Here is a 14,371-nt window from a genome sequence, read left to right as displayed (position 1 = left end):
CTCAAGGATCCCTGCTCCCGCCCCTTACTCTGTTACCTGATCATCTGCAAACAAAGACAGTTGGACATAATGGTCTCTAAGCTTTCTTCTTGCTCTAACATTCAGGAATAGTTACTGCTGTCAGTCTGTAGAGACTTAGGAAATGGACAATGACCTGCTATTAGTTTGAAGAAAAAAAATCTAATGATAAATGTAAACACTGCAATAAAACATGCTCTGTTCACTGGCTACCCTTTTCTTCTATACATCTGATAGTCTCATGTTATCAAGTATGTAATTCTTTAAATTCACATGTTCTAAATGGAAAAACTTTTATCATAACTCTGTACCTTCAGAAAAAGGTATCCAAGTCAATGGTGGAGGAAAAAGAAAGTTTCATATTGAATATAAATTAATCTTAAACTCTATGCATTCTTCTTCCAAAGGCTTTACTGAGATATAATTCACATACCATACAACCCACCCATTTAAAGTGTATAAATCAATAGCTTTTAGTGTATTTACAAAGTTATACAGCCAGTACCACAGTGAATTTTAGAACATTTTATCACCTCAAAAAAGAAACCTGACAAAACAAATGAACAAAACAATACAGAAATGGCCGCATAGAAACAGAGAACAAACTGATGGTTGCCAAAGGGGAAAGGGTTGGGGGGATGGATGAAAAAGGCAATAAGAAGTACAAACTTGCAGTTATAAAATATATAAGCTATAGGGACATAGTGTTCAGTACAGGGAATATGTCAATATTGTAATAACTTTGTACAGTGATAGATGGTTACTAGACTTATCAGGGTAATCACACTGTAAGGTATACAAATGTCAAATCACTATGTTGTACACCTGAAAATAATAAAATATTGTTTTGCAACTATCCTATTTAATAAAAGAGTAATATGCAGATTGACCATCACTCCAATACACAAGATGGCTGCCCCCATGTGGACACAAGATGGCCACCACAAGATGGCCGGCAGGGGAGGGCACTTGGGAGGGACCAGGCCTGCAAGGGAGGGCAGTTGGGGGCTATAAAGCCAGCAGAGGAGGGAAGTTGGGGGTGACCAGGCCTGCAGGGAAGGGAAGTTGGGAGGGACCCAGGCCTGCAGGGGAGAGCAGTTGGGGGGACCAGGCCTGCAGGGGAGGGCAGTTAGGGGTGACCAGGCCTATAGGGGAGGGTAGTTAGGGGCAAACAGGCTGGCAGGGGAGTAGTTAGGCATCAATCAGTCTGGCAGGGGAGTGGTTAGGGGGTGATCAGGCTGGCAGGCAGAAGCAGTTATGGGCAATCAGGAGGCCAGGCAGGCGAGCAGTTGGGAGCCAGCAGTCCTGGATTGTGAGAGGGATGTCTGACTGCCCGTTTAGGCCCGATCCTACCGGTCCCAGATTGGAGAGGGTGCAGGTTGGGCTGAGGGACACCCCCCTTCCCCGTGCATGAATTTTGTGCACCGGGCCTCTAGTACTTCAATAAAAAAGAAAGAATAAAAAGAAAACTGTACCCATTAGCAGTCACTCCCATTCCTCCCCGCAGCGCCATAACTAGTAAATCACTACTTTCTGTCTTACATATATTGCCTATTCTGGACATTTCATATAAATGCAATCATACAGTACACAGGTATTTGAGATTGGACCAAACATTCTTCTTGCAAGTCCCTTGACCCACTGTGACATCGGTGACATCGTGGGGTGTCTCTGGCGAGTGTGGTGACATCGTGGGTGCTCTCTACTCAATCCAGTGCAGTGGACACACTACAGCCCCCAGATACGGCTTCTTAGGATGCGCCTAGGCTTGCTGGGGTATTAGGGATAAAATAAAGTGTTTGACAAAAAAATTGAAGTCAGTGATGGCGAACCTATGACACGCGTGTCAGCACTGACACGTGTAGCCATTTCTGATGACACGCGGCCGCTGAGGCGGCCGCATGCCGAGGATGAAACATTTGTGAAATAATGTTTTTTCCTCAAAGTGACACACTACCCAAGTTATGCTCAGTTTTTTGGCGAAGTTTGACACACCAAGCTCAAAAGATTGCCCATCACTGTACTAGATGAAGGGCAGGTAAGAACATGACAATTAGTCCATTTTTTGCCTATCCTGCCACTTGGTAAGTAAACTTATTTTTCACCACTTCCACCTTCTACAGCCAAACCCATTACTGATCTTACAATGTACCCTGTTTCAAATCTCAACAGCTCTGTTTGAACGCTGTTGCCATGTCAGCCCTCAATGGGAAATAATGGAAATAATGAGAGATGAAGCCCACTCTTCAATGGCCTTCCCACGTTTATAACTGGTATTGTCCTTTCCCGTGAGAAAGGGACTAATGGTGCTATCCTTCCTTCCACTCCTCTAGAAGTCTGCCCTGAAGATGTTTGTTTTTGCAGTGGGGCGTCCAGGATTAGTGAGGCCCCCAGAAGTGTGGGGGGGATTTAAAGGTCAATTTAATTAGCTCATTCTTACCACCAATCTTCCGTACTGTAGCTCATAAAAATGTCACCATTTAGTAACCATAACGGTCCCCTGTACATTTTTTAAATACTCAAGCATTTTGAATGTTTAATTCTCTCAAACTACTCATATACTGTTATATACATTTTTCTCTTTTTTTCCCCCCATTTTGATATGAATGTGTGTATCTGCCAAAAATCATGTACAAAAAACTTTTTATTTTTAGTCAACAGAAAGGCCACTTAAAATCAATGCTGCCATGCTCGACTGTATAAAAGCCACCGCCTTACAAAGGAACATGTCAATATTGTGTGCAAGAACCTAAGCGGCAGGCATCTACTCGAGGTGACTTAATAACAGATTCCGAGATTCACAGCTGAGGGCCTCCCTCATTTCACAGATGAGGAAATGGAGACCTACCAGGGCTACGTGACTGAATTAAGTCACAGCATCAGTCACTGAAGATCCCGGATCAAACCAGCCTCCCAACTCCCAGGAAAACGTTCTTCTTCCTGACGGCGGCCACCTATTTCATGGACTTGAAGTCTGGAAGCCAATCGCTGCCCTGCTGACCACTCAGGAGTATGATTACATGCCTCACATCACGCGGCCCAGGAGCCGAGCTGCCCAGACAAGGCTGCTTTCTGGGTTTGCGTTGGATATACTTTATCTGAGTGAGCACAGAGGGTCCTCTGACCCCGTCAGAGAGGTAAAGACCAACATGCTAACTTGAACATTATCATCAAGAATTGATTAAATGCCCACTGTGTTCAAAGACCTGTGTTAAGCTCTTGGGGAATTTCAGAGAAAGCCTGGCTGTGACGCCAGCATAGAACTTCCGTTGTGCAGGGGAGCAAGACGCAGCGATTTAACACTTACCAATAATGAAACAACCTAGGAAAGAAGCACACAAAAGTGAGAGGCAGTGGCCAGCAGAGCAAGAAGCAGAGCTGCCAGGACTTCACAGAGCACTGAGACCGCCTTTAAAAACCTCAGGTTGGTACTCTTCTGAGGTTACCATGCCGGAGACCTGGCTCAGGCTCATGATGAACAAATGTGGTATCTAACCCGGACAGGTGCTCCCTGTGCTAGCTCTTTGTTGAAAATCACAAGTCACAATCCAAAGTGGGTTCAGGGGCAAGAAATGCAGGCAAACAGAAAGTCTGAGTTCCATGTGGGGTGGGAGGGGGGACAGTCTGTGGTGGGGACAGTCACTGGTTAAACTCATAAGAAGGAGAAGCCCAGCCCTAGCTGGTTTGGCTCAGTGGATAGAGCGTCTGCCTGCGAACTGAAAGGTCCCAGGTTCGATTCCGGTCAAGGGCAAATGCCTGGGTTGCAGGCTCGATCCCCAGTAGGAGGCGTGCAGGAGGCAGCTGGTCAATGATTATCTCTCATCATTGATGTTTCTATCTCTCTCTCCCTCACCCTTCCTCTCTGAAATCAATAAAAATATATTAAGAAAAAAAAAAAAAAAAAAGAGAAGCCCTGACTGGGTGGCTCAGGTGGCTCAGTTGGTTGGCATGTTGTCGCATATACCAAAAGGTTGTGGGTTCGATCCCTGGTAGGGGCCTGGACAGGAGGCAACCTATCGATATTTCTCTCACATGGATGTTTTGTGTGCTCTCTCCCTTTCTCCCCCTTCCTCTCTCAATAAAAACATATTCTCAAGTGAGGATTAAAAAATAAAAAAAAAGCATAAAAAGAACAAGAAAAACCTGATGGTGCTGATGGGTTGTGATAGCATTTTCCCAAAGGTCTATCAAGAGACTTGTCTAGCCTTGGCCAGTGTGACTCAGTGGTTAGAGTGTCCACCTACAACCTAAAGGGTTGCAGGTTTGATTCCCAGTCAAGGGCACTTACCTGGGCTGCCCATCCCCCTTCTTCCTTCCTCCAGGGACCTGCTCTCTCAATGTCTCAGGCTCCAACACCTCTGGCTCCTGCCCTTTGCTCTGGTGACCCAACAGCCACCACTCCTGTCACTTTACTCTCTCCCTGTCTTGTGGAGATGCTCTCTGCTCGACCCTGTCAGCACCAAGTGTCTCTTCTTCACTTGTTGGGGTATCGCACAGCCTCCTAATTTCTGTATCTCCCTTCTATATATAACCACCTCAATTATGTGTTTTTATTATTGACTAGAGGCCCGGTGCACGAATTCGTGCACTGGTAGGGTCCCTCTGGGTGGCCTGCAGGGATCCGGCCGAAACCCGCAGTCCAACGCTGCCTGCAGCTCCTACCTGCCACTCCTGCTCATCCCGCCAGCCATGAGCCCTGCATCTGGCATCCTCCCAAGGGGAGTGGCCTGCGGGATCAGGCTGAAACCGGCTCTCCGACATCCCCCGAGGGGTCCCGGATTGCGAGAGGGTGCAGGCCAGGCTGAGGGACACCACTGGTGCACGATCGGGCTGGGGACCCGGCTGGGAGGGTCCACTGGAGGGCTCCAGGGCGTGTCCAGCCCATTTTACTCAGTCCCGATCTGCCGGACCCCAGTAGCAAGCTAACCTATCAGTCAAGCATCTGCTCCCTGGTGGTCAGTGCCATGTCCTAGCAACTGGTTGACCAGTTGACTGACTGTCCCCTGGTGGTCAGTGCACATCATAGTGAGCGGTTGAGCAGCCTTAGCATATCATTAGCATATTATGCTTTGATTGGGTGTTCGATTGTTCTGCTGTTTGGTCTATTTGCATATTACCCTTTTATTATATAGTATTTCCGAGAATGATGAAGGGCAGGAGAGAGAGAGAGAGAGAGAGAGAGAGAGAGAGAGAGAAACATTGATGTGAGAGAGATACATCAGTCAGTTGTCTCCTGCAACCTAGGTATGTGCCCTGACTAGGAATCAAACCCTTAACTTTCTGCTGCATGGGACGATGCTCCAGCTGAGCCACATTGGCCGGGGCCCGCCACAATTATCTATAGAAAATCCAGATGACATCACATCAAGCCCTGTGTAAACCCGCAGGACTGCTCACACGCTTTAGAATCTGGTTGAGGTCTTCGGCCCAGTTTCCACATTCTCTACTCTTCCCTCTTTATCTCCAAATCCACCACCATCCAGTGGCTTCATTTTCCCGAGCACCGTGGCCTCCATGTTTTGGCCCAGAAAGCTCGCTTCCCTTAGTGTGCCCACTCCAGCCCGCACTCCTGTTCTCCCACGAGTGTTTCTTAAGTGTCCATCCAGAGCACTTACTCCAGTGCCCAGACCCACTTCCTCTGAGCCTGCAGCCCAGTAAACCAGCTGGACTCAATTCCTGTCCTCAGACAGTTTAAATTATATTTGGGAAAGCTGTATTGGAAAACATGGTGATAGACTTTATATTATAGAGATACTGATAGAATTTTTTTTTCAAAGTTTAGTATATTCTGAAGGCCTTGACATTTTAGAATTTTATTTTTAAACCTGAAACAAGAGCATCAATAGTCTAAAACTTTACCTCTTAAAATTATTTTAAAATTAGAATTCTCTGTTACAAATAAAAAAAAGAAATGCATCAATTGAGAATAATAAGGGATTCTTTTTTTAATTCTCACCCAAGGATATGTTTATTGATTTTTAATTTTTAATTTTTTTTTATTTTTTATTTTTTTAGAGAGAGAGGGGGAGAGAAAGAGAGAGATAGAGAGAGAGAGAGAGAGAGAGAGAGAGAAACATTGATTGGTTGCCTCCCGCACACACTTCCATGGGGGATCAAACCCACAGCCAACTGAGCCACATGGGCCAGGGCAGTAATGCGGGATTCTCATTCAGGAGATGCAGTAGGGGAAAAGTAAACCTGATATTATCCTCTACAAAGAATAAGAAGGCTCGGTTTCCAGTGCATTTAGGTTTAATTCATCATCTCCATCTTGTATAACTTTTTGGGTTCTGGTGGGCAATTCTCTCCCATAGTTCAGAAACTTTAACTGAAGCCCCCATTTAACTTCCTAGAACTGTTATAAGGGGGTCTGATTCTCTGAGAGGCAAGAAAGCAGATTTTCTTGAAAAACATTAAAAGTCAGGATGTCTGGGTTTCTGTAAACCTTTTTAGCATCTAATATGGAATCTGGCATATAAGAGTTAACAAAAAAGGAAAAGGAATTCCTTCACCCTTTCTTCCCTTCTGCATTTCCTACAACATCTAGCAGAGCCTGACATGTAGTCGAGCAAATAAACACACACTGAGTTGGTAATTGTGCATGAAATCACCTAAGAGGACTAGAGCTTACGGTGGCAATGGTGACGGCAGAAACAGCACTGAGGCAGCAGTAACAGTGGCCTCCGTGGGAGCAGTCATTTTGAAAGATCTTATCTTAAAAGTATGGTAAGGCGGAGTCGCATTGGCCCAACAATGATCAGAAGAACACAATTTAACTTTGAGCATATTACAAACCAATGAAATAATTTTGTGAAGCACTAATAAATTGAACAAAGTTCTGATCTGGAAGCACTGAGCACATGCACCGTCGTCCCCCCCCCCCCCCCCACACACACACAGGTTTACATATATATGTTAAGTGATACTGTTATTAATGATGAATATTCTAGAACTGTTGCTTGAATTAGTCTTTAACAGCAAGAAAACAAAGTTTTCTTTTTAAAAGACAGGAAAGAAATCAAAACCGGAGGAAAGATACAAATGTTTATAGGGACAGCAAGAATGCTTTTTAATTCCTTTAAGTTCACTGATAAGAGGTCGATGAGGTAGGCTAATTACTAGGTTCTGCTTTTATCAGGGTGATCAATAATGACTTTTTCGGGTGCAGGAAAAAGGCATTCACCCACACAAGGCAGGTCGAGAACATTTATTCTTTGGCTTTAATAGGAAGGTTTGAACATTAAATGAACCAGACAACGGAGCTCCTTGTGGCCACATCTATTGAAAGCTGCTACATGCAAGCTCTTCAGAAAAATAAACACAGCAAGGCAACGGCAGCACGAGGCCTGGCCCCCATCAGCAGTGCCTCCAATAGGTGAGGAGACCCCAGGTCACTGGTCCTACTTGTCAAACCGGATTGGGAATTTGGTCCTGCATGTGTCACGTGGTACCTGTTACTAGTTCTGGCCGTGATGAATGAAATGCCTGGCCAACAGTGAGTCCAAGTGCCAAGCAGCTGGGATGATGGGCCCCTCACAGCCTAGCGCCTCTGCCGCCTTCACCCCTGCCCCGCGCCGGGCCCTCGGACACACAGCCACAGCCAGTGTTGGCACAACCGCTTCCTTTTTTCCAGACCAAGTAGTAGCCAACAAAGTGTGTTGAGCCCTCCTGCTGACAAATTTTTAAGAGGTGCAGATATTGGAAAAGGAACACAGGATTGGGGAGGGAACCAGTATCTCTCTGGTTTTACTAAAGATACTTTGAACTTTGATACTTTGTTGTTGTTTTTTCCTTAATAAAAATACAGTTGCCAACGAGAAAGCAGCAATTTAAATGCCAAAAGCACCAGGCACAGCCGAGGAAAGGAGTGGTGTTCAAATGATTAATTATCCTCACACTGGCTCTCCTCTATCCCGCTCTCAGGCTAAGAGCTTAACAGACTCTGCCAATTAGTTAGTGTGAATCACCCTCCACTTGCCTAATTTGCCTTCAAAGTTTGTACTCAGCAATTTGCACTTACTTAACTATCAGCTTACACGGTTTTGGTTTTAGGTGGGGGGAGGGAAGGGAAGGGAAATTGCTCATTCCTTAGTATTTCAGTAACTAAATCGGTCATTTTAGGAAATTTTAAAAATTACTTTTATCTGCTGCAGTCAGAACTCAGGATGTAATGGGCCCATTTTGGATCTCATTTAACAGGACTGATTCGGAGAAGAAATATAAAGACTTCATTTTGGTAATGAATTAAGGAATCTAACAAGATCTTGTTGCTTAGGCCCTCAAAAGTTAGTTTCTGTGAAATGCGAGTATAAATGTTTTTTGGGTGTTTGTTTTTTTTTTAATAAAAAAGGAGGCGACAAAGGGAGAACACACCTGCGTTTCCCATGGGAGAGCAGCCACAGGAGACCTCTGTCACCAGCGGGCCCCTCCTCTTTAAAGTGCTCAGTTTATTTTCAGATGGCCTCTCCAGATGCAGTAACAGTTCTTAAATAATGTGGAATTATTCCCTTTTATTTCATACAAACCCTTTTTACTATTCCAGATTTATTCTTGGAAAGTGACTTATTTTTTCAGCAGTAAATTTCAAGTCTAAGTTTGATCTAAGTTCTTTCTCTTAACACATGAAGGTCAAACCTGAGCGATGCTGGCTCCACTGCAGTTTTTCAAAGCAAACCAAGTGCCCACATCCTCCCCGTCACCTTCCCTCGGCCCTCGGGGGCGCACCGAGCCGCTGCTCAGGACACCCCGCCCTGGTCCACCTGCAGCCCGGCCAGCAGTGCTTTTCCACAGCATGGCAGCCGGAGGCTCCTCGTGCCTGAGTGAGCAAGTGAGAGAGAGAAAGGCAGGGCAGGGTGGGGAGGCCCGCAGCGCTTTAGGGAAGTGTAGTAACTCAGTTCGAATTGCCTTCGAGGCCGGGTTCTTCAAGGGAAAATACAGGGTAAGCTGTGCTAACGTGTGAGGTCAACCAGGGTGGCAATAGGGCCCTTAATGCAGGATAAATTAGGCTTTCCCACTTAGGGCAAATGAGAGGAAGTGACTGCTAGACTTAAAGGATTTAAGTAAGTCCGTACTCCCACAGTACAGTGAACAGACTGTCGTAGAAGACCAGGAAGTAACCCTTGCATCTCCTAACACAGACTTCTGCTCCTATAGACAATCCTGGGCTCTTCCGAATCCAGCCGGCTAAGCGTCAGGACAGATGACCATGGGTCAGCAGATATGACACCGCCATGAGAACCAGGCGAACACGGGGAGAAGAGCAGCAGTGAGCTTCTGTCTGCGGGGGCACGAAGAGCGAAGGGCGCGTCCCCAGGGCCAGGCCCGGGACAGGGGGGCTCCTGATGGGGACGGCCGTGCGCGGGCAGGTGCCATGCGGCCCTGTGGGGCTCCACGTGCGGCCTCTGACAAAAATGCCGCGGGCTCGAGGCAGCCCTGGCCAATCTGAAAAGCAGCAAATCAGCACAAACAGGAACACATTTCTCAGATTCCTAATGGCCTCTACAATGTAGGAAGTGCGAACTCCATGCACACATACACACTTGCCCAGGCTCGGTGACACATATGATGGCAGAAATGAAGAGGAGTTTCTGCTGGCAGAACCCCTTCCTCTGGAAACGAGAGCATGTGTAAGACCCTCACGTGCCTGCTCTCTCCCCAGAGAATAGCTTCTTTTCCTGCTGACTACTGAAAATATATCATATGGGGGTTCCTAACGGAAAGAACCCTTTATTTCAGAAAAAAAAAAAATCAGTGAACGCTAATATATAAACTAAAAATTACTATTACATAATTACTTGTAATGATGAAAATTCAGTCCCATTTCACAGAGCGTGGAACAATGAAGCCTATTTGAAGCAACAAAAGTTACAAAAGCGACTCACCTGGAAATCCTGATCGTCGATTCCAAACCTCTCCCGCAGGTTTCGGAAGACCATCGGGCAGTATTCCTTAAACTTGAAATGGCTCGGCATGTTTTCTCTGAAACGGCACGTTGTGAGAGAAAGCTCAGGTGTACAGAGTTCACCAGACTTGAATCTCCCACCAGCTAGTTCCATGTAGCCTAGACAGTGCCTGGAGTTCCCTTCCCACAGAGGCACTTCCCGGAGCAACCACGTGGGCCCTTGAACAACACGAGGGTAGGGGTGCTGACCCCCCATACAGCTGGAAAGTCACGTGTCACTTTTGACTCCCCCAAAACTTAACAAATAGCCTGACTGCTGACTAGGAGCCTTACTGATAACACAGTCAATTCACACATATTTTTTTTAATATATTTTATTGATTTTTTACAGAGAGGAAGAGAGAGGAAGAGAGAGGGATAGAGAGTTAGAAACATCGATGAGAGAGAAACATCGACCAGCTGCCTCTTGCACACCCCCTACTGGGGATGTGCCCGCAACCAAGGTACATGCCCTTGACAGGAACCGAACCTGGGACCTTTCAGTCCCCAGGCCAACGCTCTATCCACTGAGCCAAACCGGTTTCGGCATAATTCACACATATTTTATGTTTTATGTCTATTATATAGTGTACTTTTACAAAAAAAGTAAGCCAGAGAAAAGAAGAAGTTATTAAAATTATAAGGAAGAGAAAATACATTTACAGTACGATACATACTTATTTTTTTAATCTACATGTAAGTGGACCTGATGTTCAAGGGTCAACAGTACAAGCCCCCGTAAGACCCGGGGGACAGAAGGTCAGACTGATAACGTGTGTGTCCTCTCACCACCTAGGAGCACTTGGCCTATATGACCTTTTAATCCTGACCACATGCTACAGCTGCTTCCTCAAGGAAGAGGAGGTTGCCAAGGGGAGGGGCCGTCCTGCAGAACAGGGTGAAGAGAAAGCCAAGAATGTGGACAGAGGGAAGGGCACTGAGGAAGCCACACTCATCCTCAGTCAGTAGCGGATGCAAGCTTACAAAACAAGACTGCTCTCACTCCCTGAATGACCTATCCTATATAATAAAAAGGTAATAAGCAAATTGACCTTAACGGTGGAACAACCGGTCGCTATGACACGCACTGACCACCAGGGGGCAGACGCTCAATATAGGAGCTGCCCCTTGGTGGTCAGTGCACTTCCACAGGGGAAGCACTGCTCAGCCAGAAGCCGGCTCATGGCTGGCCAGCGCAGTGGCGGTGGTGGGAGCCTCTCCCGCCTCTGCAACAGCGCTAAGGATGTCCGACTAACAGCTTAGGCCCGATCCCCCGGGGAGCAGGCCTAAGCCAGCAGGTGGACATCCCTCAAGGGGTCCCGGACTGTGAGAGGATGCAGGCCGGGCTGAGGGACACACCACCCCCCTGAGTGCATGAATTTTCGTGCACTGGGCCTCTAGTTTTATATAAATACCACAACCTAAATTCACATAGAAAATTCTCTCAATGGTTAGCCTCTAAACAGTATTATGAGGAGAATTAACCGCTGAGCTTCCCACCAGCACAATGGCCCCAGGAAGAAATTTCAGAACTAATCTTTTGAGTAGGATTTGAAGTTTATACTACTCATTCAGAAAATTGCCTCTTTCTTTGTGTTCACATACACACACTCCTCTGTTGTGGTACTCTGCACACCAACTTATAGTATGTAATTTGTATATATGTCAGTGTTCAACCACCCACCTGACTGTGAGCCCTTGAGGGAAGGGCTGTTTCTTATACATCCTTGTATCTCCAGCTCTCAGTGAACTGCCTAACATATAAGGGGCTCCAGAGTGACATCTAAAATGACATCCCGCCTGGGCCAGTGTGACTCAGTGGTTGAGCGTTGACCTATGAACCAGGAGGTCACAGTTCGATTCCTGGTCAGGGCACATGCCCAGGTTGTGGGCTCAATCCCCAGTGTGGGGCATGCACGAGGCAGCAGATCAATGATTCTCTCTCATCACTGATGTTTCTATCTCTCTCTCCCTCTCCCTTCCTCTCTGGAATCAATAAAAATATATTTAAAAAAATAAAAATAACATAAAATAAAATGACATTCCAATGAAGGAGAAATAGTCTCAATACACAACATGGTGTCCAATTATGTTCTATAAAAATGCACCTTAATTCTTTATTGTTCATTGAAGTAAGTCATCATTTCTGTTCATAAAGTAATCATTGTGAGAGTTTTGTGTAAGATAGCTGAGGTCCATAGCTGCTAAAAAAATCCAAGCAATTTACAGCTTGAAACATCTGAAGTGTAATGAGAATATCACTTTTAACATATAAGCTATTCATAGAGAACAATATGCCATATGGCAAAAGGATATTACCCAAGAGGCCTGCTGTTGCTTTTGTGAAAATGACAGATGGTTCTGTTTATCACAGGATTAACTTCATCAGAAAAACTTTACACCCACCCATTGAAAATGTGATTATAGAATTCACAGAAATCATACTCCTGGCAGCCACAGCAGTTCTAGAAAAGTTCGTACTTGTACTTACTTGTTAAAAAGGTGATTGTCCACCTTTATCTTTGAATAGGCTTTGAAGTCATCTGGCATCAACATAACAGGGATTTGAACATGGCTCAGTTCATTGATCTAGAAAAACATAAAATAAATGGCACAGGTTACTACTAACTAGGTGGGAAGCGTGTGGAACTTTCAGCTCACCCACTGGATGGGGCGGTGGGTACTGCAGCAGATGAAGCGCGATAAAAACTCCTGAACAACAAGAGCTGAGGAGCTCCTGGGTGGGGGAAGGCATTCACATGCCAGAAGGGTGGAGCAGCCCAGTGCCGGGGGACAGAAGCGCCTGCCCTCTGGACCCTTCTGGGCCTCGCCCTCTGCACCGCTCCATCTGGGCTCTTGATACCGTGCTTCAGGATAAACTGGTAAAGGTAAGGAATCGTTCTCCAGGAGCTGCTCTAGCAAACTGAACCTGAGGAGACAGACTTGGGAACGTTCAATTCACAGCCAGCCGGTGAGGCGCACAAGTGTCGACCTGCACGTGCCATTGGCCTCTGAAAAGGGAGCAGTCTGCGGGACGCGCCCCGAACCTGGGGGTCTGCTGCTGTCTCCGGGTAGACAGTGTCAGGATGGAGTTCACTGCTTCCTGCTGTTAGAAAAATTGCACATGAAAGACGGACAGAGCGCTGGCCGTTGTGGTTCAGTTGGTTGGAGCGTGTCCTGTACACCGCAAGGCCGCAGGTTCATCCTGGTCAGGGAACACACCCAGGTTGCGGGTTCGATGTCTGGTAGTGTGCGTGCAGGAGACAACCGGTCAATGTATCTCTCTCACATCGATGTTTCTCTCGCTCTCTCTCCTTTGCCTTCCCTCCCTTTCTAAAATAAATTAAAAAAAAATACACAGAGAGTGTATGTCTATCCATCAAATCAAAACTATCTTTCAAAAAAAAATAAAAGCAAAATAAAGCCTTTTTTATACAAACAAAAACTGACAAGTTACCTACAACAAAATTTAAAGAAAATAGTAAGATTTAGAAACATGATTTAGAGGCTAAGGATATATACTTCAGAAAAAAGTGTGTGGAAGATCTGAGATACCAAAAGAATAGTAAGCAAATAAGTAAGGTAAATGTGTGGAGAAATGTAAGTAAACATTGCCTATATGAAGCAGTAATGCTTCATTCACTGGGTTACAAGGACGGATATAAGCACTGGAAAGCAACGCGTGTAAGCAGGAAGTGGGTGGTTGGAGTTGCAGTGCTCCTGTATTGTTCAGGAGGAGAGTTAAGATGTTAACTTTAGACTAAGAATGAAGGTACAATTCTAAACGTTAAAAGAACAGAAACAGAGTATATAACCTCTACGCTAGTGGAAAAAACCAAACGGTAAGAATACAAATAAAACTCATTAAAAAAAAAAAAAGAACACAAGAAGAAAAAAATAAGCGCTGCAAAAGTAGGACAAACAGAAAGTAAATGAAAGAAACAAATCTGGATCTATACAGAATCACAATAGGCAAAAGTAGGCTAGAAGTTAAAATAAAGATTGTTAAAATGAAGTAAAAACAACTATAAACTACATGTAAGGGACATAACTAAAACATAAGAACTCAAAAAGATTAAAAGTTAAGGAACAAAAAATACATATTAAATAGTACTAAAATTATTGAAAGCTAGTTTACCTTTACTGATATTAGATAAACTAATAACTTAAAGACAGAAGCATTGCTAAGAATAAAGAAGGTCTGTACATAATGATAAAATGTTCAATTAGTCAGAAAGATAAAATTCATATTTTATTAGTACCTAATTAGCCTGAAAGTATGGAGCAAAAACTCTTCAGACCTCTGGGAGAATGGACAATCCATTGTTAAAGAGAACGATTTGAATATGCTTTGATAGTTCAAACAGACAAAAAAATTAAATTGAATATTATTCATTCAGTATTTGCTACACA

General features: G+C 45.0%; 1 protein-coding gene across 1 annotated transcript in view; it reads right to left on the bottom strand.

The window, feature by feature from the left end:
• Positions 1 to 14,371, bottom strand: part of PIP4K2A (phosphatidylinositol-5-phosphate 4-kinase type 2 alpha) — a 172,578-nt gene that overhangs the window by 59,530 nt on the left and 98,677 nt on the right. The window contains exons 2-3 of the mRNA XM_008148859.3: positions 12,450 to 12,547; positions 9,900 to 9,996 (exon numbers count right to left, since the gene is read on the bottom strand). Of these exons, the coding sequence (XP_008147081.1) occupies positions 9,900 to 9,996; positions 12,450 to 12,547 (195 nt within the window). The remainder of the gene's footprint in view (positions 1 to 9,899; positions 9,997 to 12,449; positions 12,548 to 14,371) is intronic.

Source organism: Eptesicus fuscus, chromosome 2 (genome assembly GCF_027574615.1).
Source record: "Eptesicus fuscus isolate TK198812 chromosome 2, DD_ASM_mEF_20220401, whole genome shotgun sequence".
Classification (NCBI taxonomy): domain Eukaryota; kingdom Metazoa; phylum Chordata; class Mammalia; order Chiroptera; family Vespertilionidae; genus Eptesicus; species Eptesicus fuscus.
This window is presented reverse-complemented; position numbering and strand designations above follow the sequence as displayed.